Consider the following 27396-nt stretch of genomic DNA (forward strand, 5'->3'; position numbering starts at 1 on the left):
GGACTGATCTCCAGTGATATCTTTGGTGGTGGGCTGGGCAGCAATGCTGGTTTGGGCAGCACACTTGGCACCAGTGCTGACTTTAGTAGTGGCCTCAGCATCAGTGACGGCATTGGCGGTGGGCCTAATACCAGCTTCGATGGAAGACTGAGCACCATCATTGGCTTTGGCAGTTGTTCCAACACCAGCACTGGCTTTACTGGTGAACCCCACACCAGCACCGGCTTTATTGGTGGACCCACTTCTACTGTTGGCTTTGGCAGTGGATTGAGCACCGATGCTGACTTCAACGGTGGACCAAGCAGCAGTGCTGGCTATGGCAGTGGACCGAGCAATGCTGTTGGCTTTGGTGGTGGAGCCACCAGCCTTGGTGCCTGTAGCTTCTCCTATGGCTAGTGAGGTTTCAGGTAATTACAACATTTTCATATCCAAGGCCGATGGGGATGGGTATAAGAGCTGGGAGGTGTTATAAGAAACCCCAAGGTGGGAGGGCAGGATGGGGAGATGAGCACAATGAAGGAAGTATGAGAAAATAGTATATTTGGTGCTAAAATGTGTTTCTGTTTGGTGTTTTGTTTTCAGATTTATTTCGCATGTTTACAGATACCGCTAATGAATTGCAGCAGTCCTTCCCATGGAGCCAAGGTACATCCTTGGAATCTTTGTCCACACAGCAATCTAAGCAGATATTACCAATCAGCTGAGGGTGACACACTATGAAAAAATCTGTTTGCCAATCCTGCTTTGTTGTTTGCTTTCTGTGTCTTGTCATATTTGATATGAGTTACATTAAATTTGAAAAATGAATTGCAGTTTGTTCTGTCTTTTAATGTGCCTAAGTTGTTGTGAGTGACATTTTGGGTTCATAGAAGAGCTAGAAATCAGCATAGCTCTTTGGGGAAGGTGGGCTCCAGCTTTAGGCTAAAAGGCAAGTATGACTTCAGTGGGGTAGAGATGTGGGGAAAGCATAGCAGGCAAGGGGATAATACCTTAAGTCAGGATGTAAAAGGGGAAAGCCTGGAACAGAAGGCAAAGGGAGACAGTTCTGGAGAGTAAGTATAGATTCATTTTGAGATATTTGTGTAAGAATGGGAGGGATATAGAGGGACGTAACTAAAGGTGGACATGGGAACAAGGGAGGATTTTCTTGGGATAGGAGAGAGACCTGAGCATGTTGCATAGACTGTGGGGGCAAAAGCCAATAGAGAAGGGCAGGATATAGATATGGAATAGTCAGGAACTGACTGAGTCAACCCATCCTTGGGGAGGTGGGATGGATAGAATACCAGAGAATAGAGGGTGACCCTGACTTTGAACAGGATTTAAGGGTGGCTCTAGAAGGAGATAAATGTAGATTTGCTTCAAGCAGTGATCCCAATAAAAAAGGCGATGTGGATTATACTAGGTTTGGGTCTTGCTGGTGGTTGTGATGGAAGGACAAACAAAGGCAGGGGGTGTATGAGTCTGTCTCTTCGCAACTGGGTTGCTGCTATCTGCCCACAGTAGCTGCATGGAGATTGGCTGAAGAGATAGAATGTAGGATCCAAGCTGGCCAGGTATGGAAGAACAGTGAAGAGGAAGAGGACTGGTGGATTGGGAGATAATGGAGGAATCAAAGGACTATACTCTTGATGCAGTACAAGAACAAATATTGTTCATTCAAGAAATACTACATACATGCCTGCTGTGTGGGAGGCATGCTTCTAGGGATCCTGTGGATGACACAGAGAGTTTTAAGGACTGGGGGGCCAGTGGTCAGATAGTGGGATGCTTGTATTTAAGAAGTCAGACTGGAGAGAAATCTAGATGATGCCAACCAAGGAGTGAGTGGCTGAAGGGAAGATGCTCACTGAAGTTGAGGGGGCAGGGCACTAGGAGACCAGGGTATTGTTGGAATCATTTATATGGACAGTGAAATCACTCAGGATGGCAACAAGAGTTGGAGAAGGAAGGAAAACTGTGGTCTGAGTGCAGATTCTTCTTTGAATGTAGGGATGAAGGTGTCATGTTCCCAGCCATGTTGCCCACGAAGTAACAAGGCCATAAGCACTCACATGGACCTATCTCCACCCTCAAATTTGGAGGCATTACTCCAAAGCCCTTCTTTCCAGGAAGTTCTCACCCAGTCCATACACCGATAGCACCAGAGCCATTTCATAGGGTCAGGATCTTAAGAGGATCTTGTGGGAAAAGCCGCACAATGACCTCCTTTCCCCTTTTGTAGGCAGAAAGAGAAGTCTTTATTGATCAGGGAATAGGAATTAAGAAGGAAAAAGTTTCATCCTGACCTAGACAGCTCCTTGGTTGTAGCTAGAAATCAAGACCTGTTTTGGAGCTGAGGAGAGTTTCTTCACTGGAAGCAGGTCTCTTTCAGTGAGGCCAACTCCAGAGTGTTCTCAGTGTAAGAGAAGAGCAACAATAGCAGCTCCTAAATGTGAAAGACAGCGAGGACAGAGGCAGTTTTATGTCTTACAAAGGGCTCAGTAGTGGGCAGGGACGGTGTCCAGGGCTTCCTCAGGTTCCCGGCTGACGTCCACATTCTGAGAGGAGAGAACCCAGTATTAGCAGGAAGCAGCCAGCAGTGTGGAGCCCCCGCCCCTCCCTGCCTCTTGTCCTCATTGCCAGGCTCCCCTCTTTCAGCCAAGCCTGGATCCTGACCCTCTTCTCAGGCAAGCCTGGGCGAACCTCAGCCAGAGGCCTTTTAGGCAGGGTTGCTCTAGCTGTGGGTGTCTATGGTGCCTCGAGTCTGGGCTGCGGTTCCTGCATTTCTGGGTGCTGGTTATTCTACATGTTGGTGGAAACACCCAAGCTCTGTGGGACTGGGGCTGCCTTTCTGCAGGGGAGGGTGCTTTCACCACGTGCCAACTTAGGCCACAGTGTCCCTCACCTACCTCAGGCTTCTCCCGATGTGTGTTTACAGCCTCCACATTCAGGTAGATGGACTCCACTTTGCAGCCTCAGAAAAGAGCAACCCATTCATCCATAAGCCACCCAGGTAAGCACAGGTCTTCCCTGAGGTGTCATTCCCTCCTCCACCCATCACCACCCACACCCCCAGCTCCACGCTGTGTGCAGATTGTGACTGCCCTTTAGGGAGAGGAATTTAGACCACTTGTGTGATGTCAGGGGAAGACACTAGGCCTAAGAGACAGGAACGGGGCATCCCCCCAGCTCTGCCCCTAATAGTCTCAGACTTCTCTGAGCCTCCCTTGCCCAGTTGTCAATGGGAATGAGAGATGACAAGAGATGATTTTTGCACCCCTCCCCAGCTCTTGTCTGTGAGACAGAAACCTAATAATAACAATGGAGATCTGTGGATCCTCCCAGCTGTGTTAGGTGCTAAAGTGGTGGAAGAGCCCTGGGTCCTCTGCCTTGGGGTGACCAGTCCCAGGTAAAGTTTATTTCCAGAGCTATACGGTTATGGCAACATCAGAGGTATGGAAGGTCACAAGGGAGTTCTAGGAAGCTTGAAGAAAGAGGAGGGTGGTATCATTGGGGCCTGGAGTGGGCAGAGGAGGCCCAATGCCTATGGAAGCCCCCTTAGCTCCATCCCTGTGGATTGAACACTAATCCAGGCTTCAGTACACCATCTGCCCTGTTCATACCCCAGAACAGATTTGAGTCTGTCTCTTCTCTGCTCATGAACATTCCAGAGCTGACTAATGCCCCCAAAGAGAGTCTCAACTGCCCGGGCTGGTCTTTGAACCCTTTCTTCAAATCTGGCCCCAACATACACTTATTCATCTGGACCCTTTTGGGGACCCTCTCTTCTACAGCTTTGTGCTGTATGATTGGTGCTCTGGTAGAGACAGAGAAAGCTGGGGCCAGGTCCCAGATTTAGAGGCCACCTCAGTCCTTCCTCATTCTCATCTTGCTACCACCAGTTCTGCCTCTACCAAGACATCCAACTATGCACGCAGGAAATCTCTCTCAGGACTCTGCTGGGAAAATGCTAGGTACTGCAGGCATGCTCATGGTGTCTATGTGCTTTTCCCCAGATGAAGGTAGGGGACTCACCATAAGCCACAGGTGTAAGCTTGAGCACTGTGTGCAGAGGGCACCTGAGATAAGGCAGCTCATCTAGAAAGGAGGAGAAAGCAGCCCTCAGAGATAGGGTGCTGGGGCAGGCACCACCTCCCCGGGCCTCCAGGCTTGCAGCACTCTCCCCTTCCACCCCCTTCCCCATGGTTGTCTTCACCTGGGCCCTGCTCCCCCACACACTTCAGAGACAGTGCTGAGAGCAGGGTGGGGAGGGAGGAAGAGAGCAGAGAGGCGGCCTCAGGAGCAGGGAGGAAGGAGGGCCCTGGGGATCGCGGACAGACCCTGAGTCCCCCAGATGCTGAGGATGGTCACCTCGGAGGTGGCCGACCTCCTCACCCACAGGGCAAACATGAGACCAAGGCAGGCCTCCCTCCCAGCCGCAACCTCAGCCCTTCCATGGGCTCCCCCACCACAAAGGCCCACAACAGGTCTCAGCAAGTGTTTTCTGAGGCCCTACTATGCGCCAGGGCCTTGGCTGAGGTGTACATGCACCTTGGCAGCTCCCGCAGCATTCTCCCCAGCCCAGGCCTGTGCCCTCTGACTCCTGGGACACTTGTTGATGGACAAGCATTCACCAATTCACTTGTTTCCAGTTACTGAGGATTATGTATAAAGTTGTTCTGAATATTCACATGCAATTACTCATATGGCCTTGATGACATTCACCAGACAGCCCTGATAGGAGGTGATGATCAGGCCCATTCCATGGATGAGGACACTGAGGCTCTGAGAGGGAAGACACTTGCCCTATGTCCCACAGCCAGGAAGTGGCGGTGCTGGGACTCGAGCCCAGGACGCTTTGAGGCCAAATGTGTGCTCTGCCCACTGCAGTCTGCTGCCACTGCCTTCGAGGGACTCACAGTGTTGTGGGGTGACACCCCCACCTCACTCTTCTCTGCAGACACCCAACCTCCTGACCACCCAGGCCACTTATACAGCTCCCCATCTCCCTTCATTGAGCCAGAACCCCACCCCTCATGGCCTCCCTGTCCCTGAGGTTCACCCTAGGATTTTAAGGCCCGCCACTGCCCACTCAGCCTCCTGAAACATAAGATTTGGCAATTCCCTGGGCAACCAGTCTGCTCCTCCTCCTTGCCTTTGTCACCATCATCTTCAGGTGCTGGGCCCAGTGCTTTTGGTGCACTATCTCAAACCATCCTCACTGATACTCTGCGCGAGTTACTGTTCCTCACTTCACACATGACAAAATAGATTCAGAGAAGGGAAGCGACTTGCCTGAGGTCTCTGACCCAGCTCTGCCACTGCCTGGACAAGTGACCTCAGCCCTGTCTTTTCTCTTTCTGGTCCCCAAAGTTCCTATCTCTCATAGCACAGGATTGGACCCAGCTCTGAGGTCTTATGGGTCTGAGTTCTCAGTCACACCATCTCTCTGGGTCTCAGTTTCCTCACCTGAGTGATAGGGGCAAGAGCATGTGCCCAGTCCTGCCTGGCCCAGCTCTTAGGACAGCTGTGAGAAGCTGGCATGGCCTGTGCATGAAAGTGGGTAGTAAGTGGGTAAAGCAGTGTGCAAACAGGAGATGCATGCACCTCATGCACCTCACATGTGTCTGAAGTGAGGTGTCTCTGGAATGCACCTGAGATTGGTACCTCTCCCTGCCTCACTGAGCCCTGTGATCTTGGGCAATTCCTTCATCCCTCAGAGCTTCTATTTCCTCTTCTGCACAGTTGGGGTTACAAGGCAGGCCTCACAGTCTCAAAAATAGTACTGAGCAGTAGAGATGTGGACAGTATCAGAAATCTAGCAGCACCACCCCAAACCCTGTCATCTTTTTTCCATTGAAGAGATTGAGGACCAAGCAGAGGAAATTACTTGTCCAATGTCAAGTTTTCAAGTCTCAAGGGTTCCAATTCTAGATGACTCCATATTACAAGTGCCCTTTGTTTGGAAGCCAGCGTCATAGAAAAGATCCAAGTCTGCAGGATATTGTACACTTCAAATATGACTTTGTATTGTCCTCACACTCTCTCCCTCCAGTATCCTGGAGATGTCAATGCTTCAGCATCCATGTCAGAAATGGACTTTCCCACCTGAATGTGACACAACAGTCCCTTGCCAGGCCAGCTGCCTCAGTTTGCATTTCAGTATTTGTAGTCAGTGTAGATACTCTGTAAATTAAAATGTCTAGATGTTTTTTTATAAAAAGAAATAATCATTTAAAAATTTTAAATGAAAACATCAATATCTTGGGAAAATCATCTCTATAGCAAAGACAGAAACCTATAATCAAAATCAAGAGGTCACAAGAGGTCCCATTCCACCTGAGAACAGCATGCCTGAGACAAATACTGGCTCAGCTTTTTCAGGCTGAGGCAGACTGTTAAGGTTGGCTTTGAAAATGTTATCTCAGAATAACACTGATATTAATAATAGCAGCTAACACTTATATGGCCCATACTTTGTGTCATGAACTGTTCTAAGCTCTTTATGTTAAATATGTTCATTTATTTAAACTTCATCATTATTCTCCCCATTTTACAGATAAGGAAACTGAGAACAGAGAGGTTAAAGTAATTTGCCAAAAGTATTATGTGACAGAGCAAGAACTTGAACATATGCACCCTCGTTCTAGATCCTGTGCTCTTAACTATTAAGATATAAACCACTAATTTCTGGTGTCAGGGTCTCAGCTCACATGCAGCTCCCATGCCAGGATCAGAGAGAACAGTGGTACCTGAGCTCTTGTCCAGGAAGTAGGCCAGGAGGCACCGCATGACAGCCTGGTGGCAGATCACCAATACATTTTCCTGCCGTTCTAGCTCCATTATAACTGGCTCCAGACGCTGGACCAGATCCTCATAGGACTGAAAGGGAGAGAAACACTTGGGTAAGAAGAGAAGATGAGGCACATTTGCCCAGAGGAGAAGAGCTCTACACTAGGAATCAGGAAAACTTGGCTGTGGTGCCAGTTCAGTTGTTGGTCCAGCAGTATGACCTCAGGCAACTCACTTTCTTCTTAGGGCCTTAGTTTCTCATCTATTAAATGGGGCAACCAATATAGTGGAGTAAATAACAATAATAAAATTTCCACTAAAATTCCCTAGAAAATCTGGATAAAATAAATGTCCGCACTGCTGATCTTTGAAGAAAATGAAGGAAACATTATGAATATATGGTTCCAAAATGAAGAAAAGCTGGAAAAAAGAGTGATAAATTGATATAGAAGCCACAACTCCCATGAGGGCATTTGCCAATCACAGTATCCAAGAGCCTTGAGCTTTTTTTTTTTTTTTTTTTTTTTTTTTTTTGCTGTACGCGGGCCTCTCACTGCTGTGGCCTCTCCCGTTGCGGAGCACAGGCTCCGGACACACAGGCTCCACGGCCATGGCTCGCGGGCCCAGCCGCTGCGCGGCATGTGGGATCTTCCGGGATAGGGGCACGAACCCGTGTCCCCTGCATCGGCAGGCGGACTCTCAACCACTGCGCCACCAGGGAAGCCCAAGCCTTGAGCTTTTAAAACCTTATAGAAACACGAGACAAGGCCTTAGCTGTGTACGAGGTGGAGATTTGGGACTGAGACTCACAAAAATCTGAGACCTTCAAAGGACTACATCCTCAGCAAAACTATAAACTAAAAAATATATCCACAGGCAAAGGGAACCAGTAAGAAAATATATCTGTCTCTGCCTGAATCTTGGTGGAAAAAAATTGGAAAAGCCTCCTGTAAGAATGTATAACCACAAGCCTATCCTCAGGTGGATTTGTGGTTCAGAATTATACTACCTATGTGTTTTAGAAAATGCTAAGCTGAGAATTTAATAAAAAGTGATTTTAAGTTGTTAGCTCCCAAGAGTGTCTGGAAGAAGCAAATGGAAATTCTCTCTGGATTCTCTCAACTCAGACTGCATGGGATTCCCACAGAAAAATTTTCATCAAACTGAAGCTCACATAACATGCAAGGAAAATAAGCTATCATGAGTAAAAATAAGCAGAAACAACAAGAACCCTAACAACTTAAGATAAAGGATCCACAATATAAAGTGAATATGCTTGAGATTTTGAAAGAAATAAAAGATTGAATCAAAAATGTAAGGAAGAAATAAGATGCTATTGAATATATGATCTAGATTTGAAAAAGAACTAAGTAGAATTTCTATAAATGAAAGATATAGTCATTAAAATGGAAAACTCAATGGATAGAGTAAACAGCAGATTAGATACAAATCAAGAAATACTGTTCTGGAATATAGAGCTGAAGAAATTACTCAGAATGTAGCAAAGAGATTGAAAATAAGAAGTTAGGAGACATAAAGGATAGAGACAGGACTAACACACATCTAATTGCATTTCAAGGAGATAATAGAGAAAATATGAGGGAGGAATAGTTAAAGATATAATGTCTGGGAATTTTCTAGAATCGATGAAGAATCCTAGTCCTCAGATTCAGGAAGTCCAATTAACCCCAAGCAAGATAAATGAAAAGAAATTAATATGTAGACATATCAGAGTGGAACTTAAAAGCAATAGAGACTCAAGGACCCTAAAAGCAGTCAGAGAGAAAAGAAATGACAATTAGACTTGCAGGAGACTTCTTAACCATGTTAGAAGCCAGAAGACAGTGAGGATAATATCTCCAAAGTGCTGAGAGAAAACTGTCATCCTAGAGTTTTATACCTTACTAAAATACCATCTAGTATTAAGGACCACCCCCCACCAAAGACATTTTTAGACAAAAAGAAAGGTGAGTCTACTACCAACAGATCCTCCTAAAGAAACTTCTAAAGGAAGATAGACATTGAACTCAGAAGGAAAACTTGAGCTGTAAGGAGAAAGAATGATCAACGGAATTGGTAAATATGTGGTTAAATCTAAATAAAGACTGACTGTATACAATATTATTTTTTAGCGAATAAGAATTTTATTTTAATTGGATAAGTGATTTTACCCCTTTTCAACTATATAAAATCCATCTAGGAGAACAGTATGGAGGTTCCTTAAAAACTAAAAATAGAACTATCATATGATCTAGCAATCCCACTCGTAGGCATATATCCAGAGAAAACCATAATTCAAAAAGATATATGCACCTAATGTTCACTGTAGCACGATTTATAATAGCCAAGACATGGAAGCAAGGTAAATGTCCATCAACAGATGAATGGATAAAGAAGATGTGGTACATATATATATATATATATATATATATATATATGAATGATGAACTATTACTCAGCCATACAAAAGAATGAAATAATGTCATTTGCAGCAACATGGATGCTTCACTTCACTTATCATATTAAGTGAAGTAGTTAGAGAAAGACAAATATCATATGATATCATACATATGTGGAATCTTATTTTTTAAAAAAATGATACAAATTAACTTATTTACAAAACAGAAACAGACTTATAGATATCAAAAAACAAACTTATGGTTACCAAAGGGGAAAACTGAGGGGGGGGGGGATAAATCAAGAGCTTGGGATTAACAGACACACACTACTATATATAAGATAGATAACCAACAAGGGCCAACTGTATAGCACAGGGAACTCTACTGAATATTATGTGATAACCTTTATGAGAAAAGAATCTGAAAAAGAATGAATATATGTATATATATAACTGAATCACTTTGCTGTACACCTGAAAGTAACACAGCATTGTAAATCAAATATAATCCAATAAAATTTTCAAAAAAGAAAAAATCCATCTATGTGGGTACAAAGTTTATTAATTGTTTGGAAGTAGCTCTATTTTGTCTAGCATTTATAATAATTCTACTCTGGTAATATTGATTTAACTTAAAAAATATAATATGTTGGTATTATAGGAAAAAATAGTGATATATTCTGATAGATTGTTGTAAATTGAAGTGCTTCAGTAAGCATTAATTCAATCAACATCTACTTAGTAAGTTGTGCTTACAATAATAAATTTATTAATAACAATAATAAGTCATTTGAGGGATAAGACACAAGTTTGAAGTAAAATACAAAACAACAATTAACATGTAAGTTAAGAGAGGGAGTGACCAGAGTTGTAACCTTTTTATATTGTTTTAGGGGGTGGGTGGAGACATTGATTTTTAGATTTTGTCAATCACACATATTAAAATGTTAAGAGTAACTCTAAAAGAATGGAAAGAGATTGTATAAGTCAAATATAGATGTAAAAACTCTATCAATTCTAAAGAAGGGAGGAAAAGAGAAAAGATAAACTAAGCCTAGAGAACTCAAAATAAGATAATAGAAAGAAATGCAAATAAATCAGTAATTACAATAAAAGTAAGTGTACCAAATTTACCATTCAAAAGACATACATTTTCAGTTTTTATTAAAACCAATAAATGTCAACTATATGCTGTCTATAAGAAACAAAACAAAAATACACAGAGAAGTTGAAAGTAAATGACTAAAGATGAACTAGGCAAATACTGACCAGAAGAAATCTTATATAGCTATATTAATATCATATAAAATACACTTTTAGGCAGAAAGCATTATTAGGGGGAAAGAGGCTTGCTCACTATGTAATAATAAAATATACAATTCACTAAGGAGCTATAATTGCTTTATTTTTTATTATTATTATTTTTTTATTAGTTTCTGCTTTATAACAAAGTGAATCAGTCATACATATACATCTGTTCCCACATCCCTTCCCTCATGCATCTCCCTCCCTCCCACCCTCCCCATCCCACCCCTCCAGGCGGTCTATAATTGCTTTAAATTTGTATGCCTCTAACAACATAGCCTCAACATATATAAAGTCGGACTGACTTCATAATGTCATTTTTGAGGATGAAAATACAAATGTGAAAGCGCTTTGTAACACAGGATATCTATTGTTTCTTCTTCTCTGATATCTTGCTTTCTGATAATTGTTCCCTGGAATCTGTATCAGAAATGGAGTATGACTAATAAATATTCTAACATGTGGAACTGGCTAAATGGAGACTGGGTTGAAAACAACGAGGATTTACCTCACATGGGAATAGGGAACTGATAGTCTGGTTCATGTGGTGGCAAAGAAGTTGGATAAACCATTAGCCATTGTCCCTTGGGACTCCAACCCACAGTCCAGAGAGGCTGGAGCTTTAGGCAACTTGGCAATAAGATGTCAGGAAATTAGAGTATATTGAACTATTTCAAATACCTTTAGTGTAAGGGTATCAAAGACAAAGTCTAGGACAAAGTGAGCCCTCCTGAAAGAAGACAGGAAAATAATCAGGCAAATGTGTAGCTTTTAAAAAAAGAGGAATCAGTTGTCTATAGCTAAGAATGAGACAGCCAAGGGCCAGATAATCATGTGCCTTGTGGGATGGAAGATGCTGCAAAATTTGCTTTACCCTGTTTTTAAAGCTGTCTAGGAAAATATGGAATCCTGGTAGTTGGAATAGAGATACTGGGGAGGAGTTCTAAGAGTCTGGCCACCCCTCCAAACCTTACCTCTCCCTTGGGATAGCGGTAGCGATATTTATCTTGGTCTCGTAGTGCAAATTCTTCAGGGTAGTGTTCTTGAATTTCTTCGTAGGTCATCTCCTCACAGACACCCTGAGAAAAATTATTTGGGGACAAAAGTATTCACAAGTTGGAATCCCCACAGCCTCTACCATAGTTCTGAAGCCAATGATTGTGGAACGTTAGCACACAAGCACCTGGGTTTCTGTGAACACAGCTCTAGGTCTGCGTCTGTTGTCTGAATGTATGTGTGTATGTATGCACAAGGTGTATAGCTGTGTGGATGTGAGAATGAGTGCATGTGTATAGGTGTGTTCAGGCTGAGTGTATGGTGGGTATCTGGTGTTTCTCTATGGTTGTCCCAATAGGTTTATAGGTGTGCATTGTATATATGAGTGTGTATTTTTATAAATTTGTGGGGATTTGTGACTGTGTTTATCTGTGTGTGTGCATCATGCTTATGGTGTGTATTTGTGGTATGTTTAAGGTCCTATGCTGTTGGTTGTGTATTTGTCTCAGCAGATGTATAGTGTATTGGTGTGAGTGTGTGTGTATGCAGACTGTCTGATCATCTAAGAATGTGCCTGCATGGGTGTCTCTGTGGTCTGTCCCTCCATGTGGGTCTCAGTGTGTCTGTGGTATGTGTATCTGTGAGTGTGTATGTCCCTGATTATATGTGTCAGTATCTGTGTACCTATGTCTGAGGTCTGCGTTAATCTGTGGTAATATGATTGAGGTTATGTGTCTGTACTGTTTATATGTCCCCGGTATGCCTCTATGTGTCTATGTGATGTAGATATATGCAAAGACTGCATGTGTGTCTATGGTGAGTGTGATATGTATCTCTAGGTGTGTCTGTCTGTAAGTATGTATGTGTGTGCATGAATGGTGCAAATATGATTGGTAGATGCATCTAAGAGGGAACTTGTGTTTGACTATTGGGTCCATGTGTCTGTGAAGTGCATGTCTGTGAGTGTAAACATACCTATGGTGGATGTCTGTGACTGTGTAGGCAGGCGCATGTGTGTACGCACATCCACAGCAGTGTTTTCTTGTGTTATAGCATTTCCCATCCCTCCTGCCCACACCTCTGCTCCAGGACCTCTGGCAGATAAAGAAACAGGTATCCACAGACTTCTCAGAAGGCAAGAATTAGTAAATTCCTAACAGTTTCAGAGTGGTCCTTGGGGAGATACAATCTCCACACCCAAAGAAGGAATCAAGGGCTCAGATAATGAGTTCCCACTGAGAAATCCACAGAAGTGAGGTGGCTGCTGGTAGAGGTGGGAAGTGATGTTGGGTTTATAAGATTTCCTTCTGGTTGTGTAGATTCCAAGTAGACCTGCCTGTAGGGGAGCAATGTGCTCTGGTTTTTGTCTTTTGAGCTGTCAACCAAGCTTCCCTTAGGGTTTAGGTTCAACCCTGCCCCAGCCTACAAGAAGACAGGCAGTGGCAAACCTGCAACTGACACTGTCCATAGGAGAAAGTGCACCCTGTATATACACAAGGTCTTTCCAAATTGTCTTTGACTTTCTATTCTGAGGCATGCTGGGAGCCTGTTGCCTGTGGAAGTGGCTACTGACTTTACTGACAAGGAAAATTGCTTAACTTCTCTGAATTTTATTTTCCTCATCTGCAAAATAAGGATAATTATAACTACCTCATAACAGTAGTTTGAATATTAGAGATAATATATGTAAAAGAGACTAGTACAGAATGTACAAGGCACATTTTAAAAACTCAATCAATGGAATATATTATTATATTAATTAATATTATTTAGATTATATAGTAATTTAAATAGATTAATTTAATCTAATGTTATTAGATTAATATATCTAATTATTAATATATCACTGAATGGAAAAGAAACCAGAAAATTAGACATCATTCTAAATTCTTCCTTCTTCCTTACCCATCCCCTCATAGCTAATTCCTGAGATTCTTCCTCTTAAATTTCTCTCAGATCTATTCCTTTTTCTTCCCTTTCCATCTGCACTGCTATGACCTTAGTAGCTCTACAAACACACACACACACACACACACACACACACAATTCCCTCTTTGCTTATTCTGCTTTCTCTGCATGACATACTATTCCTGATCCTCTCTCTCTGGCTCACTGTTACTCACCCCTTAGGCTTTAGCTAGGTATCACTTCCTCTAGGCAGATCATGGCTGGGCCAGATGCCTTGCCCCAACATCTGTGTGCCCACATTCTAACCCATCAGAGCCTGTATCACACACATTATTTTGCATTCCTCTGTCTACCCTGGTTTATTTCTGAAAACCCACTGAAGACAGGAACAAATCTCTGTCTCCAGCAGTACTCCAGAGCCTGAAATGGAGTAGGTATCCAATAAATGTTTACACCACATGTGGGCCAGAAACAAACAATAACTGAACAATTATGATGAACTGTTGCTTGCATGTATTTTATAACAAATATATGTGATATGTATAACAATTCTGTATATCCCCTTTCTAAATATGTGTGTCTCTGTACATCTACAGTTAAGCATATATGTATTATGTATACACAAACATACTTCTCTGTATTTATCTAGCAGGCAATCAGGTTAACCTACCTACATACAAGTTATCTACATCTGTGGTGAAGCTTTTACTTTAGTGTCTAACCTGTTGTCAGTGTACCTATGGTGCAGGTGAGACAATGGAGAGGAAACACCTTCTCAAAAAGCTCATGGAAAAACCTGACTCTAAAGAGAGACTGCCATGTCATGAGGGTCAGATGAAATATTTACCAAAATTTTCTTCTTCATTTCATCTCCAATATACATATGGGCCATCACACCCTCACCTCTTGCCTAGACTCATGCAGCCATCTCCATACTGGTATGCATTCTCATTCTGGCCTTCTGCTCACCTAGTCTCCACACATGACCAGAATGGTCTATTTTTAAGGAAATGTGAATCACATTCAGGCTACTCCTCCTTGACTTAGACCACATCAATGGCTTCCCATTTTTAGGGCAGCATCCAAATCCCTCAACATGGACTATAAAGCCCTATAAGCTGTCTTCCTTTCCAACCTCATCTCCCTTCTCTCCAGACCTCACACTCACTGTCCCAGACTCTCTGCTATTTTTCCTCAGTTACCTAAACATGCCATGCTCTCTTCTCACCTCTGGGCTTTCACATGAACTGTTCCCTATTTCTCGAATTAAAATTATCCCCTCACCCCAGTCCATTTTGCCTGCTTCTTGTCTCATCTCCAGCTTCCTCTAGGAAGCTTTCCTTCTAAATCTTCCACCACTGTCTTGTCAAGAGTACCTTCACCTTCTGAGACTCTATAGTCCCTTGCACTTCCCCTCTCACAAACTTTTGTCACATGCAATGCAATGTCTTATTCACGGTCTGCCTTTGGGCTCCATGAGAATAAATACCTTGTCTGTTCTGGCCTTCACTGGATCCCCAAGACACAGACAGTGTTTAGCGCAAGAAATGTTTGTTGAATTAATTAGGTTCCCCATATGAGCCAGAGTAGAGGCAATCCAGGGGATAAGCCTAGAGTCAAGCCTCACCATCCACCGGGAAATCCATCCCCCTCCATCTCACCGCATCAATCTCATTCAGGGCCTTCCACTGCTCATAGGGAACACCCAGGGCTTCAGCTGTCTGGATAGTCCTCTTCATGTGGCTGGTCCACACCTTCAGGGAGCTGAGGCCCTGGGACTGAATGAAGTTGGCCAGGGCATAGGCATACTGGGGAGTAGGGGAGCAAAGGAGGAGAGCAGGGGAGAGAGAGAGATGAAAGAAGACAGGGTGACCATGAGAAGAATTTCAGATCTGCCACAAATAATGGAGTGACGATGAACAAGCAAAAGTAGAGTTTAAATATTCCCAATTTATAAAAAGTCATACTCTTGCCCATGTGACTAAGGACCAAGGGAATAGAGAAGAATATGTGTATTTATGTCTGTATATGTGCATATGTGTGTGTGTGCGTTCACTGATGTTTGCTCACAGAACCTCCTACTTGATTGTTCATTCATTCAAACAGCCCACCTCTAACATTTGGGGAGCCTGGGCCAAAAGTACAAATGGAAGCACTCCACTCATAGTCTACTTGCCTCCTTTTCCCATTTCTGCTCCATCCTGCACCCCTAGGTGCCTTGAGTACACGTTTATGGATAATCCAGTCACAGGAACAAGTTCTGTCCACACCATATTTCCACCAATCTCCATGACACACAAACAGTAACCCCTTTGCCACCCCTTTGCCTAGGGGTGAACACTTCTGTGACGTGGCCTTTTCTCAGGTGAACAGACTCTGGGATATGCCCATGTAGGTAATGGAAGCAGACTCTGGGCAGGAAATTCTAGTGTCCTGGGTACTCTGAGTGTGGTCTGGAAGTGTATGGGGGTGGGATGTGGGTACCTTTCTCTTTGACGCTGTGAATTCTCATTGTTTGAGCAGGGGACCTGGTACCCAGGTTCTAAGGGCATTCAAACATTTACTGAGTGTGTGTGGCCATGTGCTGGGTACTGGGGTGCCCTGTTATTAAGACATGGCCAGTCCAGTGAGGGAAACAGTGACAGCACCAAAAGGAACCACTTAGGTTTGTGGGAGCCCAGATGAGCAAGTGGTTCACTTTTCTTCTGCATATAGGCGTGTTATTCATCACAGATGGTGTGTGAGGAACATCTGCGCAAATGTACAGTTACAGGCACACATTTTTATGTACAAATATAGGCATTGTGTACACGCATTCTAATTATGGATTATGAGTCAGCAGTCAGTGTGCTCTGGTGGAAGGAGTCCTGACTGGGAGACAGGCGATGGGGGTTATGCCCGTGTGGCCTCGGACGTGTCCCTGGCCATCTCTGGCCTCATATCTCCTGCCTATAAAATGCAAACAGCATTAGCTCACTCAGCCTGGTCTCTGTGAGTGTCACATTGGATAGTGGACAGGGAGCACCCAGAGCATTCCCTGGCACATAGTAAGTGATAGCTACTGTGATTGGTGGTGGGTGACAGTTGATGGGAAGCTGCTTTGTAAACAATGCATGGTGCACTGTGCCCTTTACCATGAAGGTTGGGGCCAAGCATGTGCATGTACATGCGCACACTTTTGTTCAAGGAGGCATGTTGGGTGGAGATGGCCACGTGTCCAAACTGGATGCTAAATTGTGCAGGCAAAGCCACGGACAGCCCTAACCAAGAGACCCCTGGCTGTAGGTGGTGCCTCGGGCTAAGGTGGCTCCTCCAGTGGTCTCTGACTCTGCGAGAGAGGCGAGAGTCAGAGGTCACAGTCTACCTCGAGGGGAGGCTACCAGTCTGAAAGTAAGAGAAAATGATCCAGGAGGACCAGGCCTTCCGGTGCGATGCCTTGCCTGTGACACTGCCAGCTCTGCAGTGGGGGAGGCTGAGGAGCAAGCATGAAGGCCTGGTTTTTAGTCCTGGCTCTGTCCTTTACTGGCTGTGTGACCAAGGGCCACTCTCTGTTCCTGTGTGGGCCTCAGCCTCCTCATCCATAAATCAGTGACGGTAATGGCCACTGCACAGAGCTGTTGTGAAGATTAAATGAGGCCACACATGTGGAAGCAGATGGTGCAGTGAATGTGCAGAGGTGTCCAATAAAAGAGGACACTCCCTCCCTCCTGCACCTCATTTCTCACTTTTTCCACCCCAAACCATCCTCCCAGCAAGAACAATAACTGTGTTAACAAGCCCAGGAACAGGGCCAAACATAGGAAAATGTGTCTCTATAATTGGCCAACACCCATAATGTGCAGCTCACTATTCTCAGCTACAAAGAGACTCCCACCGTGAGGGTCAGAGATGGGCCAGAAGTGGGGGGGATGGAGCCCAGGTGACCTGCCTAGGAGGGCAGGAAAGGACAAGGGAGGGCTTCCTGGACCAGCTCATGGAGCAGGAGATGGGTCCTGGAAGGGGTGGAGGAGGGAGGGCAGAAAAGAAGTGGTAACTGGTGGGGGACAAGTGCTGACCCTGTGATGACCTGTAGTGGGGGTTTGGGGGAGTAGCATCAGCCCTGAGTAATGGAGGAGAAGACGGATTCAAAGGTGGGACACTTTAAGGCAGGTATCTGTGCAAATGACGGTCACCAGCTGACAGAGGGGACAGAGGAGGACAGCCTCGGTGGGGAAACTGCACAAGCAAAAGCACAGAGTTGTGAGAAAGATGAGGGGACCAGTCAGGCAGGAGAGAGGGTGCTTATTGTAATGGGGCTGGAGGAGCAGCCAGATCTAGGAAGGGCTGGAGCACCAGGACCAAGCCATCGGACTTGCAGATGCTGTTGGCACTTGGGAGCCATTCAATGGGTCAAAACTGAGTGGCTGATGGGGTGGAAGAGCAAGAGTGACCAGAACCTGCTTTTATCCTGCCACTGAGTCCCCCCATCCTCAGGACCCAGGCAGCAGCCACCCCACCAACCCGCAGCCCACCTGGACCAGCTCAGCCAACACCTCTGAGTGCATGGGGCCATCCCTACCTGCTTGCCCCCAGCTGAGAGGCCAGAGTCACCTCCGATGCGGCCTCTGAGGTTGAGTTCACTCTCACCGTGCCGGCATAGGTAGATGGAGCGGGGTGTGACGTGGATGTTCATGAGATAGTAGACTGTGCGGCTCTGGATATGGTCCTGCACTCGGTTCACCATGTAGCGTGTGCCCACGTCGAAGATCTTGATGTAGGACAGGTGGCTGGGCCAACCCAAGCAGGAGCAAGGGCAGCTCAGGGGCTGATGGTGGAGAGGCTGATCCCAAGAGAAAGCCCCAACCACACACCCTGCCTTCAAGCCTCCTCTATAACCCAGCTCTCACCTACCTTTCCTCTACTTTGCCCTGTTCTGGGTGCCTGTTCTAGAGACTTGGTTCCTGGCCACTCTGAGGAGCTCACTGCCTGCTACCATCTCCTTTTCTCTCCTTTCCTCAATCTCAGTTTGAGCCAGACTGTCTTTTTACTTTCACTCCTCACACTTCAGGCATCTAGGGTTCTCTCTTTTGTGGTTCACACTGCTGACATACTCAGAGAGAAACAGTAATCCTCTGTGTCCCTGACTGTCTCCAACATCTCACAGGCCACTTGCATTTGCTGACCATTTTGTGTGTGTGTATGCATCTGGCAGGGGTGGGGGCTTCAAAGTGCATAAGTCCTCATAACCATCCTAGGAAGCAGAGATTATTATCTCTGATAAGTGAGGAAACTGAAACACAGAGAGAGGAATTGATTTGCCTAATGTCAAACTCTCCAACCATCTCATCTATGACTCTCAGAACCTAAGTAGAAAATATCTGATGTAGCCTTGTTGCCTTGTTCCTGGTACTAGGTCCTGAGTGGCTCTAGGAGAACTTCCAAATTCCGTAGCTTAGTCTGACATTCTAGGTGCATTCATACACTGGTCCTGCTTTGCCTCACCTCAGTGTTCCATGTCCATGCTCATAACTTCTCTGTTTCATTCTAGCCTTAATGCTTTTGCTGAAATATTCTCTGTACTCCTCTACTTTTATTCAGATTTAACTAGGCCATTGCAAGGTACTGTTCTCTTTCCTTGCAAATATGTTAATTGCCTGATTTCCAAAGCTGAGCTCCTATGCATCCATCCTTAAAGAACCAGTACATTCACTCTCTTTAGAAAGTTTTCTTTGAGCCCAGGATCATGTGAAGTCATTTAAAGGTACTTCATATCAAAAGTATTATAGTAGCTAATGCTTACCCCCATCATGTGTAATTTAAAATAAAAATTATAAGCTATATTATAACATGAAAAAGTTCTACTGAGTTCTGGTTATATTTTTTTCTGTTTTGACTACCTTGATGCTGTTTTTGAAATACAATCTATTAAAAGTTTTCAAGATTTTATTTTCTTATTTTTGGTGGACTCTACCTTGCTGGTGCCCTAAACGCATGTCTAGTCCACCTACTGGGTAAACATGTTCTTCCAGAACTTTTCCTCCAAGTTGGACTGGGTCCCCTCTTCTGTGTTCCCCCACCACACTTGCTTTACCATCCCCACAATTCTGGTCAACTGCATACTCATTGTCTTCCTCAACCAAGTGGGCATTCTATCAGAACAGAGATAGATAGCCCTTCCCTCTTTGGGTTCCTAGAGTACAGCTTAGGGGTAGGCCTTGATGCATGGATTGTAAATGACTGTTGATGGAAAAACGATTAGATAAAGCCAACTTTCAGAATCAGTTGCCTTCAGACCCAAACTGATTCATCAAACACCAAGTACCTGCAGCAGTCTAGGCCAAAGGCTAGGGGCTTTCTCAATGCTGTTCTTTCATTTTAGCTCCCCTCCTTCAAACTTCTTCCACCATATGCTACTACCCATACAGTGCCTTTGTGGAAATTTGAAAAAGTTTCCCCTACTCCAGTACACGTCTTGGTGAGAAAAGCAAGTGCACCTGTGACCTGGCACAGTGAACAATATTCACAATTGTACACAAGGTCCTGCCCCTTGTCCTGAGTGTCTAAGCCTCATGTGACACTTTTTATGATATAGGGATGTGGGAGGAGGATAACTATGATGGAAGTTTGAAGACAAGAATTTGAGTATATATTCTTCTACTCACTCATTGTGTGGCCTCAGGTAAGCCCTTGCCCTGCCCTGGGTCTGTTTCCCCATCTAAGAAGTGAGGCAGTAACAATGCTCACCCCTGGGGACTTTGGTTGGACAAAGTTGGAAGGATGCTCTTTAAACTTCTTTGGGTGGTGATGACTGTTAGAAGCTTCCTTATACTTCTTACTTGGGGCCCAAAGGGTCTGAGTGACCAGAGTATCTTCTCATCACAATCAATTTTGAAAGAAAGTGAGGTTCTGGGTATACCCTACATCTAAAACTCACATTTTCCCTGTACTGCCAGCTAACACCTCTCCAATCTTTAGTTGGTATTGTGAATGAAAGTTTCATATTTTTAATGTATCTTCCCATATGTCAAAGCACTATGGAAGCTACCGGAGGATAGAACCTACCTCTCTTGCCCTTATTTACAGCCCCGATGTACACCATAGCCCAAAGAATCCAAATACTTATTGATTGAAGGTACATGCGTGTTGTGAAAACAGACATGATTAAGAGACAGAATATGTGGTTAGAATCCTAGCTCTACCTCCTGACTTGTGGTGGAAGCTTGAGCAAGTGGTTTCAGCTCTCTAAGATGCAATCTCCTCTTCTTGAAAATTTATGATCATAAGACCTATTTCAGCCTCCTTAACAGGGATGCCGAGGGGATTCAATGAAACAAAAATGGTGAACATGTTTGGAAGCTGAAATATCATCCATGTGTGAAGAATACTTTTGAAAACATAATAGCAACAACCACAGGAGAGAGACATATTTCCCCCCTGAGATCAGGGTCCTAATATGTCCATATTGTTCAGGAAAACACTACTTCAAGCCCCTTATGAATACCTTACACATCAAGGAATCACCACCTCATGGATAATTAGAGCTGGGAGGGCCCTTGAAGACAAATCAAGTACAGTTTCCTGATGTTACAAATAAAGTTGAGGCCCAGAGAAGGAAGGCATTCCTCCAGGTCCTACAGGACATCAAAACTGGGCTAAGGATCCTGACCTTTACTTTGGGGTTCTGGGTTCTTACCTGTCTAGTTCATCATCCAAGGGTTGGTAGTTGACCTCATAGCACTCGATTCTCTTTAGAAAGTCTTCCAGAACCTTTTCACGGTCACAGTCTTTGTAATCAGGGCTGCCAAGTTTCACTTGCTGGACAAAGGGAGAAAGATGGAAGAACCATGGGAGACAGAGACTCTGACAGTGCCCTTGAGAAGAGCCCTTAGAGATTACTGAGTACAACATTCCTCATCATAAAGATGAGGAAGTTGAGACTTGGAGAAAGGGTCTTGCCCAAGTTTAAAAATATCAGTCAGTTGAAGAGAATCTGAACTGTGTTAACTCCTCATTCCTTATCCCTGTGTGCTCAAACAAGGTCTGTTACATTATATTCAGTTCACACACTGTTTAAGAGAAACATTTATAAGTGGCCTGGAAATTGTGGTGTGAGAAATGGTTGAAGAAAAGGAACAGGAGATCTTGGCCAGGGGTCATAATGGCTTACATGTATTGAGTGTTTACTGGGATAACATGGCATATATTGGCTTTAGATTTCTGAGGGGCTGGCAACTCCTAATCCCTTAATATATCTACCTTCTCCACCCACATTCCCCATCTCATTGAATGTCACTATCATCTACTCAAGTCACCTGAGCATAAAATGAATCTGGGAGTCATCCTAGATGTGTCTCTTTCTATCATCCCCCACCTTTTAGAAGGTACCAAATCTTCCCCACTGTATCTTCTAAATATCTCTCCAGCTGGCCTCCATTCTCTCTTTCCTGGATGCTCACTCTAGCTTTGTGACTGGTTACACTGTCTATAGTCTAGTTACTTTCCCATACTAGCAGCCAGAAGGATATCTCTAACATGCACATCTGAATATGGAATTCCTCTGCTTGAAACCCTTCACCATTTCCTCACATCTTTTAGGGCAAAGTATGAAATATTTTAGCAGGTGACTCATGGCGTGTTATGACTGGGCCCCAGATGATTTCTTCATCCTCCTCTCCCATTGCTCCTCTAGACCTCCACATACTTTGCTTTAGACAACCTAAGCTATTCCTAGTTCTCCATAGATGCCATACTTAGTATGTGCTATCCCCCTATTTTCCATTCTTTACTTGCCAAATTCCTATGCATTCTTCAAGATGAAGGTCAGCTATTACCTTCATTGAGAAGCCTTCCCATGCAAGGTTAGGTCCTCAACACTGTGCTGCCACAGCCTCATTTGTTTCTTCATCTCACCACTGATCTCACAGAATTATGTCTATAAAATTGTCCGTCTCCCTCACTAGACTGTGAGCTCAAGGGCCAGGCTCTCCCCTATGTATTTCTGTCTCTAGTACCCAGAAAGGTTCAGCCCAGGTGTATGTATTCAATTTGTGTTTAATCAACAAATGGATAGATAGGTGGATGGATGAAAAGGAAAGAGAGGACTTGGACATATTCTATGCCTCAAGAGGCAAAATTAGGACCACTGAGTGGAAATTACAGGGAGGTGGATTCAGATTGATTGGACTGCACTTAATGAAGGCAATGAGCTTCCACACTGGAGGTACAAAGAGAAAATCTACACAAACAATTAGCTAAGATTTAAAGTTTCTGATGAAGTGTTGAAGGAGGTGAGCTTTAAGGTCTCCTCTGTCCCCAAGATACAGTAATTTAATGAAATAGGGAACAATAAATTGTAGTGAGTGATCTAAATCTAGACCACATGCCTAGAAACTGTAGAAAAGAGCAGTGATAGCGCTGATATGAATTGTGGGGCAGAAAAAAAGAGCTTTCAAGGCAGACATCCAGGCTTGAGGTCCAGTCTCAGTTCTACCTCTTCCTGGCTGTATGAACCCTTGACAACTTACTTCTCTTGGAACCTTAGTTTCCTCTCCACTACTTAAAGGAATTTCACAGAATCATTGTATGCCAGGATGGTCAGGGAATACTTCCTATAGGAAGTGGGAGGAGAAGCTCAGGGAAGATACCTCCTTTAACTGCACAGAGGTATTTCTAGGTATGATCTAAGTCTGAGACAAAATAAGAAGAAAAGGTGACTGGTGCTCCTTACCCTGATGTTTTCTGCAATGACGTCAGGGTCATTACAAATGGACTCGATGAAAAAGACCTATAAAAGAAACAGAAGAAAGATTTCCAGCAAGGAATTATGTTTGGTAGGAGTCAAACATAGCTTGACCCCTTCTCAATGGCTCTGAGTCATCTTTAGAGGTATCTCTGACAACATAATTTCATACAGTGGTGCTTTCAGGATTCTGAGTTTTATGAGGCAGATTGGCCCTGAATTGTAGTAGTTCTCTCTCCTCCTTCCTCATACCCACCCCCACAGTGTCAGCTTGTCAGCAATTATCTTCCATTGCCGAATGTGGCACCTATTCTTTCCTGTTCTGTTCTGTTCTGCTGTTTCTAACTGTGACCTGAAAAGCCCTACAACTAAATTAAAATTCTGACCCTATGGTAGCTGATTTGGCAACTCTGCCTCCCCTGGGTTGCCTTTCTTTGGTGTTTGTTAAATGAGTAGGCTCTAGATAAGAGTTGGAGAGTTACTCTACCTTGTAACCATGTTCTTTAGCAAACTGCAGAATCAGTGACCGTCGTTCTCTGGTAGTGTTGGTGGCATCAAAAACCTAGAGGCACACGATGAGATTGGTTTGCTCTGAATCTGGCTCTGATAGAATGCCTACTCTTTGACAATCCCTGTGCTAAGTGGAGGGCTTCCAGAAGGGGATAAAACTTGAACAGGGTTTTGAAGGATTTGGAAATGGCTTATATCAATTTCTCAAGCACTCTTTGAGCCCTCACTGCCTGCCCAGAAATGTAGCAGACTCTGTAGACATAATAAAGCAAGAGGAAAATGGTGGGGTTTTATTAGGGTTATTTTACAGGTAAAGTAGCTGAGGCTTAGAGGAAGGGTTTGCCTTAACCAACGTCACAGAGAGACAAACTGTCACAAACTCTGACAAAGCAGAGTTGGAACTGATTCTCTCAACTCCTAGGTGAAGCTTCTTCCTTCCCTATCACTTTGGAGCTCTTTGAAGCCCTTTTAGAATTTGCAAATCCCAAAGTTCTATGAGATTAAATTGATTAAATGTTTAGCTAAATCTCTAGAACTTAAAAATGTTTGTATTGCAGTCAAATTCTAGTGTAGCCCTGCTGAATTCTTGGGGATGGAGTGGTAGTGTATACTGGTTAAGAAGGTAGATTCTGGGGACTTCCCTGGTGGTCCAGTGGTAAAGAATCAGCCTTCCAATACAGGGGATGCAGATTCGATCCCTGGTCAAGGAACTAAGATCCCACATGCTGCGGGGAAACTAAGCCCATGTGTAACAACTACTGAGCTCACGTGCCTCAACTAGAGATACTGCATGCCACAAACTACAGAGCCCACACTCTCTGGAATCCGTGTGCCACAACTACAGAGCCCATGCACCCTGGAGCCTGTGCGCCACAACTAGAGAAGAGAAAACCCACATGCCACAATGAGAGAGAAGCCTGTGCACCACAGTGAATAGCCCATGCACCACAATGAAAGATCCTGCGTGGTGCAACAAAAGATCCTGCATGCCTCAATGAAGATCCCATGTGCCGCAACTAAGACCTGACACAGCCAGTATATATATAGATAGATATAGATATAGATATAGATATAGATATAGATAGATAGATAGATAGATAGATTTTTTTTTAAAGAAAGAAAAAAGGAGTGTAGATTCTGGAGCTATACAACCTGTATTCCAGTTCTGGCCTGCCACCTTGGTAAAATATTTAATTATTTAATCTCTCTGCATGACATTCTTCTGGGTTATAAAATGGAGTATAATAACAATACCTATCTCATGGGGGGGCATGGAAATTAAATAAATATGTGCAAAGTGCTTAGAATAATGTTTAGAACATAGTAACTGCTCAATATATATTAGCTCTTCTCCAGCCCAGCAGAAACCTAAGAAAAAATGCAAGTTTCTTTACCGCAACATGACCTTCCCCACAGCTGAGATAGTTATGGACATCTTTCAGGGCTGCTAGGGCACATTGCCTGAAAAAGATAAAGAAAGAAACAGAAACAACCATTATACCCAAAATGGGCTCCTCTCTATTTTTCTGCATTATATTTTGCACTATCTCTCAGATGTCCTACATTAAATTATTCATCTGTTGAATATCTACAAAGGGTCTCCTATATTCTAGGTACAAGCACAGAGAGATCACACCGTTGAAAATGGCTCTGTGTAGACATCTTAGGTGCAGGTATAAAGTAACATACCCAGGAAAAGTTGACTAATGACAGAGCCATAATATTAAGGGCTCCAAACCTTAAACTAATAGCGCTCAAGCTGAATTGGTTCTTGAACCCAAGAAGAGCCTGAATATATGGTCTGTGAAGGAGAAGGCATTCCTGGCATATGTAACAGGGCAAGCACAGGTAGTAATGTGGAAATGTATTTATGCTTTTGACAAAAATCTATTTAGTGATTACTCTTTACTGAGTTCTATTAAGAGGATATGGATCAATAAATGAGACCCAGGCTCTGTTCTGGAAGTGCTCAGAGTCTTGTAGAGGAGAGACAACTTGAGGTTGAATGGATGAGACTGGAGTGGGCCAAGCTACTGAGACTTTTATTTTAAATTCTAGGCTAAGTTTCCACTCTCTCTTGTCAGAAGTAGGAAACTGTTAAAAGTTCTTAAGCAGGGGATGGATATGACCAGAAATAAGCTTCAGTTAAGATATTAGAAGGGCTGTCCTAACCACCCTTTGAGACTCTAGGTGGACTCTTTGCTAACCCAAGTTGCTCTGCCTTACTCCACCATCATTTGAACAAAGGCCTCCCTCAGCCAGGGGGCAGCACAGGTCTTTAAAATATTAGGTACTCACTTCCTGATAAGTAGGGCCTCCATGTTGTCTGGGAGAAAGAATTCGTAGTTCTTGTAGCTCACTGCCTCTCGTCGATACTGGCCTAAATTAAACACTGAAAGCAGGAGCCCTGGTGAAGAGGTTGGGAAGATCCCAGTGGCAAAATAATGTCCTTTCTGGGAGGTAGCTCAGAGGTAAAAGAAGGTATAGTTGGTAGCTATATAATATGTTTACAAAGCTTCAAATTATGGCTACCAGCTCATTTACTCCTTACAACAACCCTGAAAAGTAGGAATCATCATTCCCATTTATAAATGAGGAAATCAAGGGAGTAACTCTCATAGTTAATAAGTGGAGAGCTGGGATTCAAACCAAGGACTGTTTGGTTCCAAAGCTGGTGATCTTTCCACTATTCCATTTTATCATAAACTCCAAAGATTTTAATGCCCATAGTATTACTATATATTATTACTGTGCTCTGTACATTACTGCACTGGAAAGATAAAGAAATTGGGACCCAGGGAGTAAAATCAGTCATCAGGGGTCAAACATTGAGTCAGCTTGGGACATAACTAGACTGGGCTTCCTGAAACCTAGTCCAAAGTTATTACATTTTCTGTATCAAGACAGAGAGTCTAGATTTATTGCCTTCTTTAGGCCACACTTTCTCGTTTGTAATGGTGAAAAATCAGAGAGGAGGGAAGGGAAGGGGGAAAGAGGGGACAATAGGCAAAGAGGTAATGTAATATTTTCTTCATTTATCCAATAAAGAGTTTCTCATGCCTACTTTCTGAATCAGGACATGAGTCCTGGGGTGTCAGAGATGAACTAGATCTGCATGATGGGGCCCCAAGGAGCTCACAATCTAGTATGTAGGAAAGAGAGTAAACAGTAAACCAGCAAACAGAGAGCTCTCACCCAGTCTGTTAAGTGCTCTGACAGAGCCATGCAAAAGAGCAATGAGGAAAGAAAGACTAACTAAGCTTGGGGTGATCTCAGATGGTTTCTTGGATAAAGCAGCATTTGTACCAGTCTTTATAGGAAGGCAGGACTTTTACTGGCAGACATGGAGTGCGGGAGAGGGGAACAAAGACATTCCAGGTAGAGGAAGAGTTTGAGCAAAGGTATAGCATTGGCAGGAGGCAGAACATGAGTCATCCACTGTGACTGAGGCCTGTGAGGCTGTCAGGGGCTGACTGTGAAGGGCCTTGAATGACAGGCTAAGAAACTTAGATTTAAACCTGCAGGCCAAGGGAACCCTTGGTGGCTATAAATATGGTCAGCTTTGCCTTTGAAACATGACTCTGAGGGCCTCTGTGCAAGTGGAGCAGGTGGGAAGCAGGTGCATTAGAGCAGAGACCCATCTGCCACCGTCCCATGTGCCCCTATGCTCAGCAGAGGCTCCTCAGAGCCTGCAGTCCTACAGGAACTCCTCCTTCTTCCCTTCTCTTCTGCCAATGTTCTACTCCTCCCACGGGACACACCCAGCTCAAATACACCCTATCTGGAA

General features: G+C 44.0%; 2 protein-coding genes across 2 annotated transcripts in view; one reads left to right on the top strand and one right to left on the bottom strand.

Moving 5' to 3' along the window:
• The window catches only part of LOC308609416 (trophinin-like), a gene marked incomplete at both ends in the record, with an annotated part of 47716 nt that overhangs the window by 8503 nt on the left and 11817 nt on the right, over positions 1–27396 (top strand).
• LOC308608360 (6-phosphofructo-2-kinase/fructose-2,6-bisphosphatase 1-like) lies at positions 1987–26081 on the bottom strand. Its single transcript, XM_081221339.1, has 12 exons — positions 25908–26081; positions 25004–25070; positions 23587–23661; positions 23088–23144; positions 21054–21175; positions 17940–18147; positions 15043–15189; positions 11452–11556; positions 6735–6864; positions 4018–4080; positions 2892–2956; positions 1987–2540 (listed from the first exon to the last, which is right to left on the bottom strand). The coding sequence occupies exons 1-12, from the start codon at positions 25928–25930 to the stop codon at positions 2481–2483; spliced, it is 1122 nt and encodes a 373-aa protein (XP_081077465.1). The 5' UTR covers positions 25931–26081; the 3' UTR covers positions 1987–2480.

Source organism: Mesoplodon bidens (assembly GCF_964165515.1).
Source record: "Mesoplodon bidens genome assembly, chromosome: X".
In the NCBI taxonomy this organism is placed as follows: domain Eukaryota; kingdom Metazoa; phylum Chordata; class Mammalia; order Artiodactyla; family Ziphiidae; genus Mesoplodon; species Mesoplodon bidens.

Bases quoted from the DNA above. Each gene is read 5' to 3' on its own strand.
- LOC308608360 (XM_081221339.1), bottom strand. From the start codon at position 25,930: ATGGAGGCCCTACTTATCAGGAA. The intron at 18,148-21,053 runs GTAAGAACCCAG...GGGTTGGCCCAG, and splicing joins TTGGATGATGAACTAGACAG to CCACCTGTCCTACATCAAGA. The intron at 6,865-11,451 runs GTAAGGTTTGGA...TCTCCCTTTCAG, and splicing joins ACCGCTATCCCAAGGGAGAG to TCCTATGAGGATCTGGTCCA.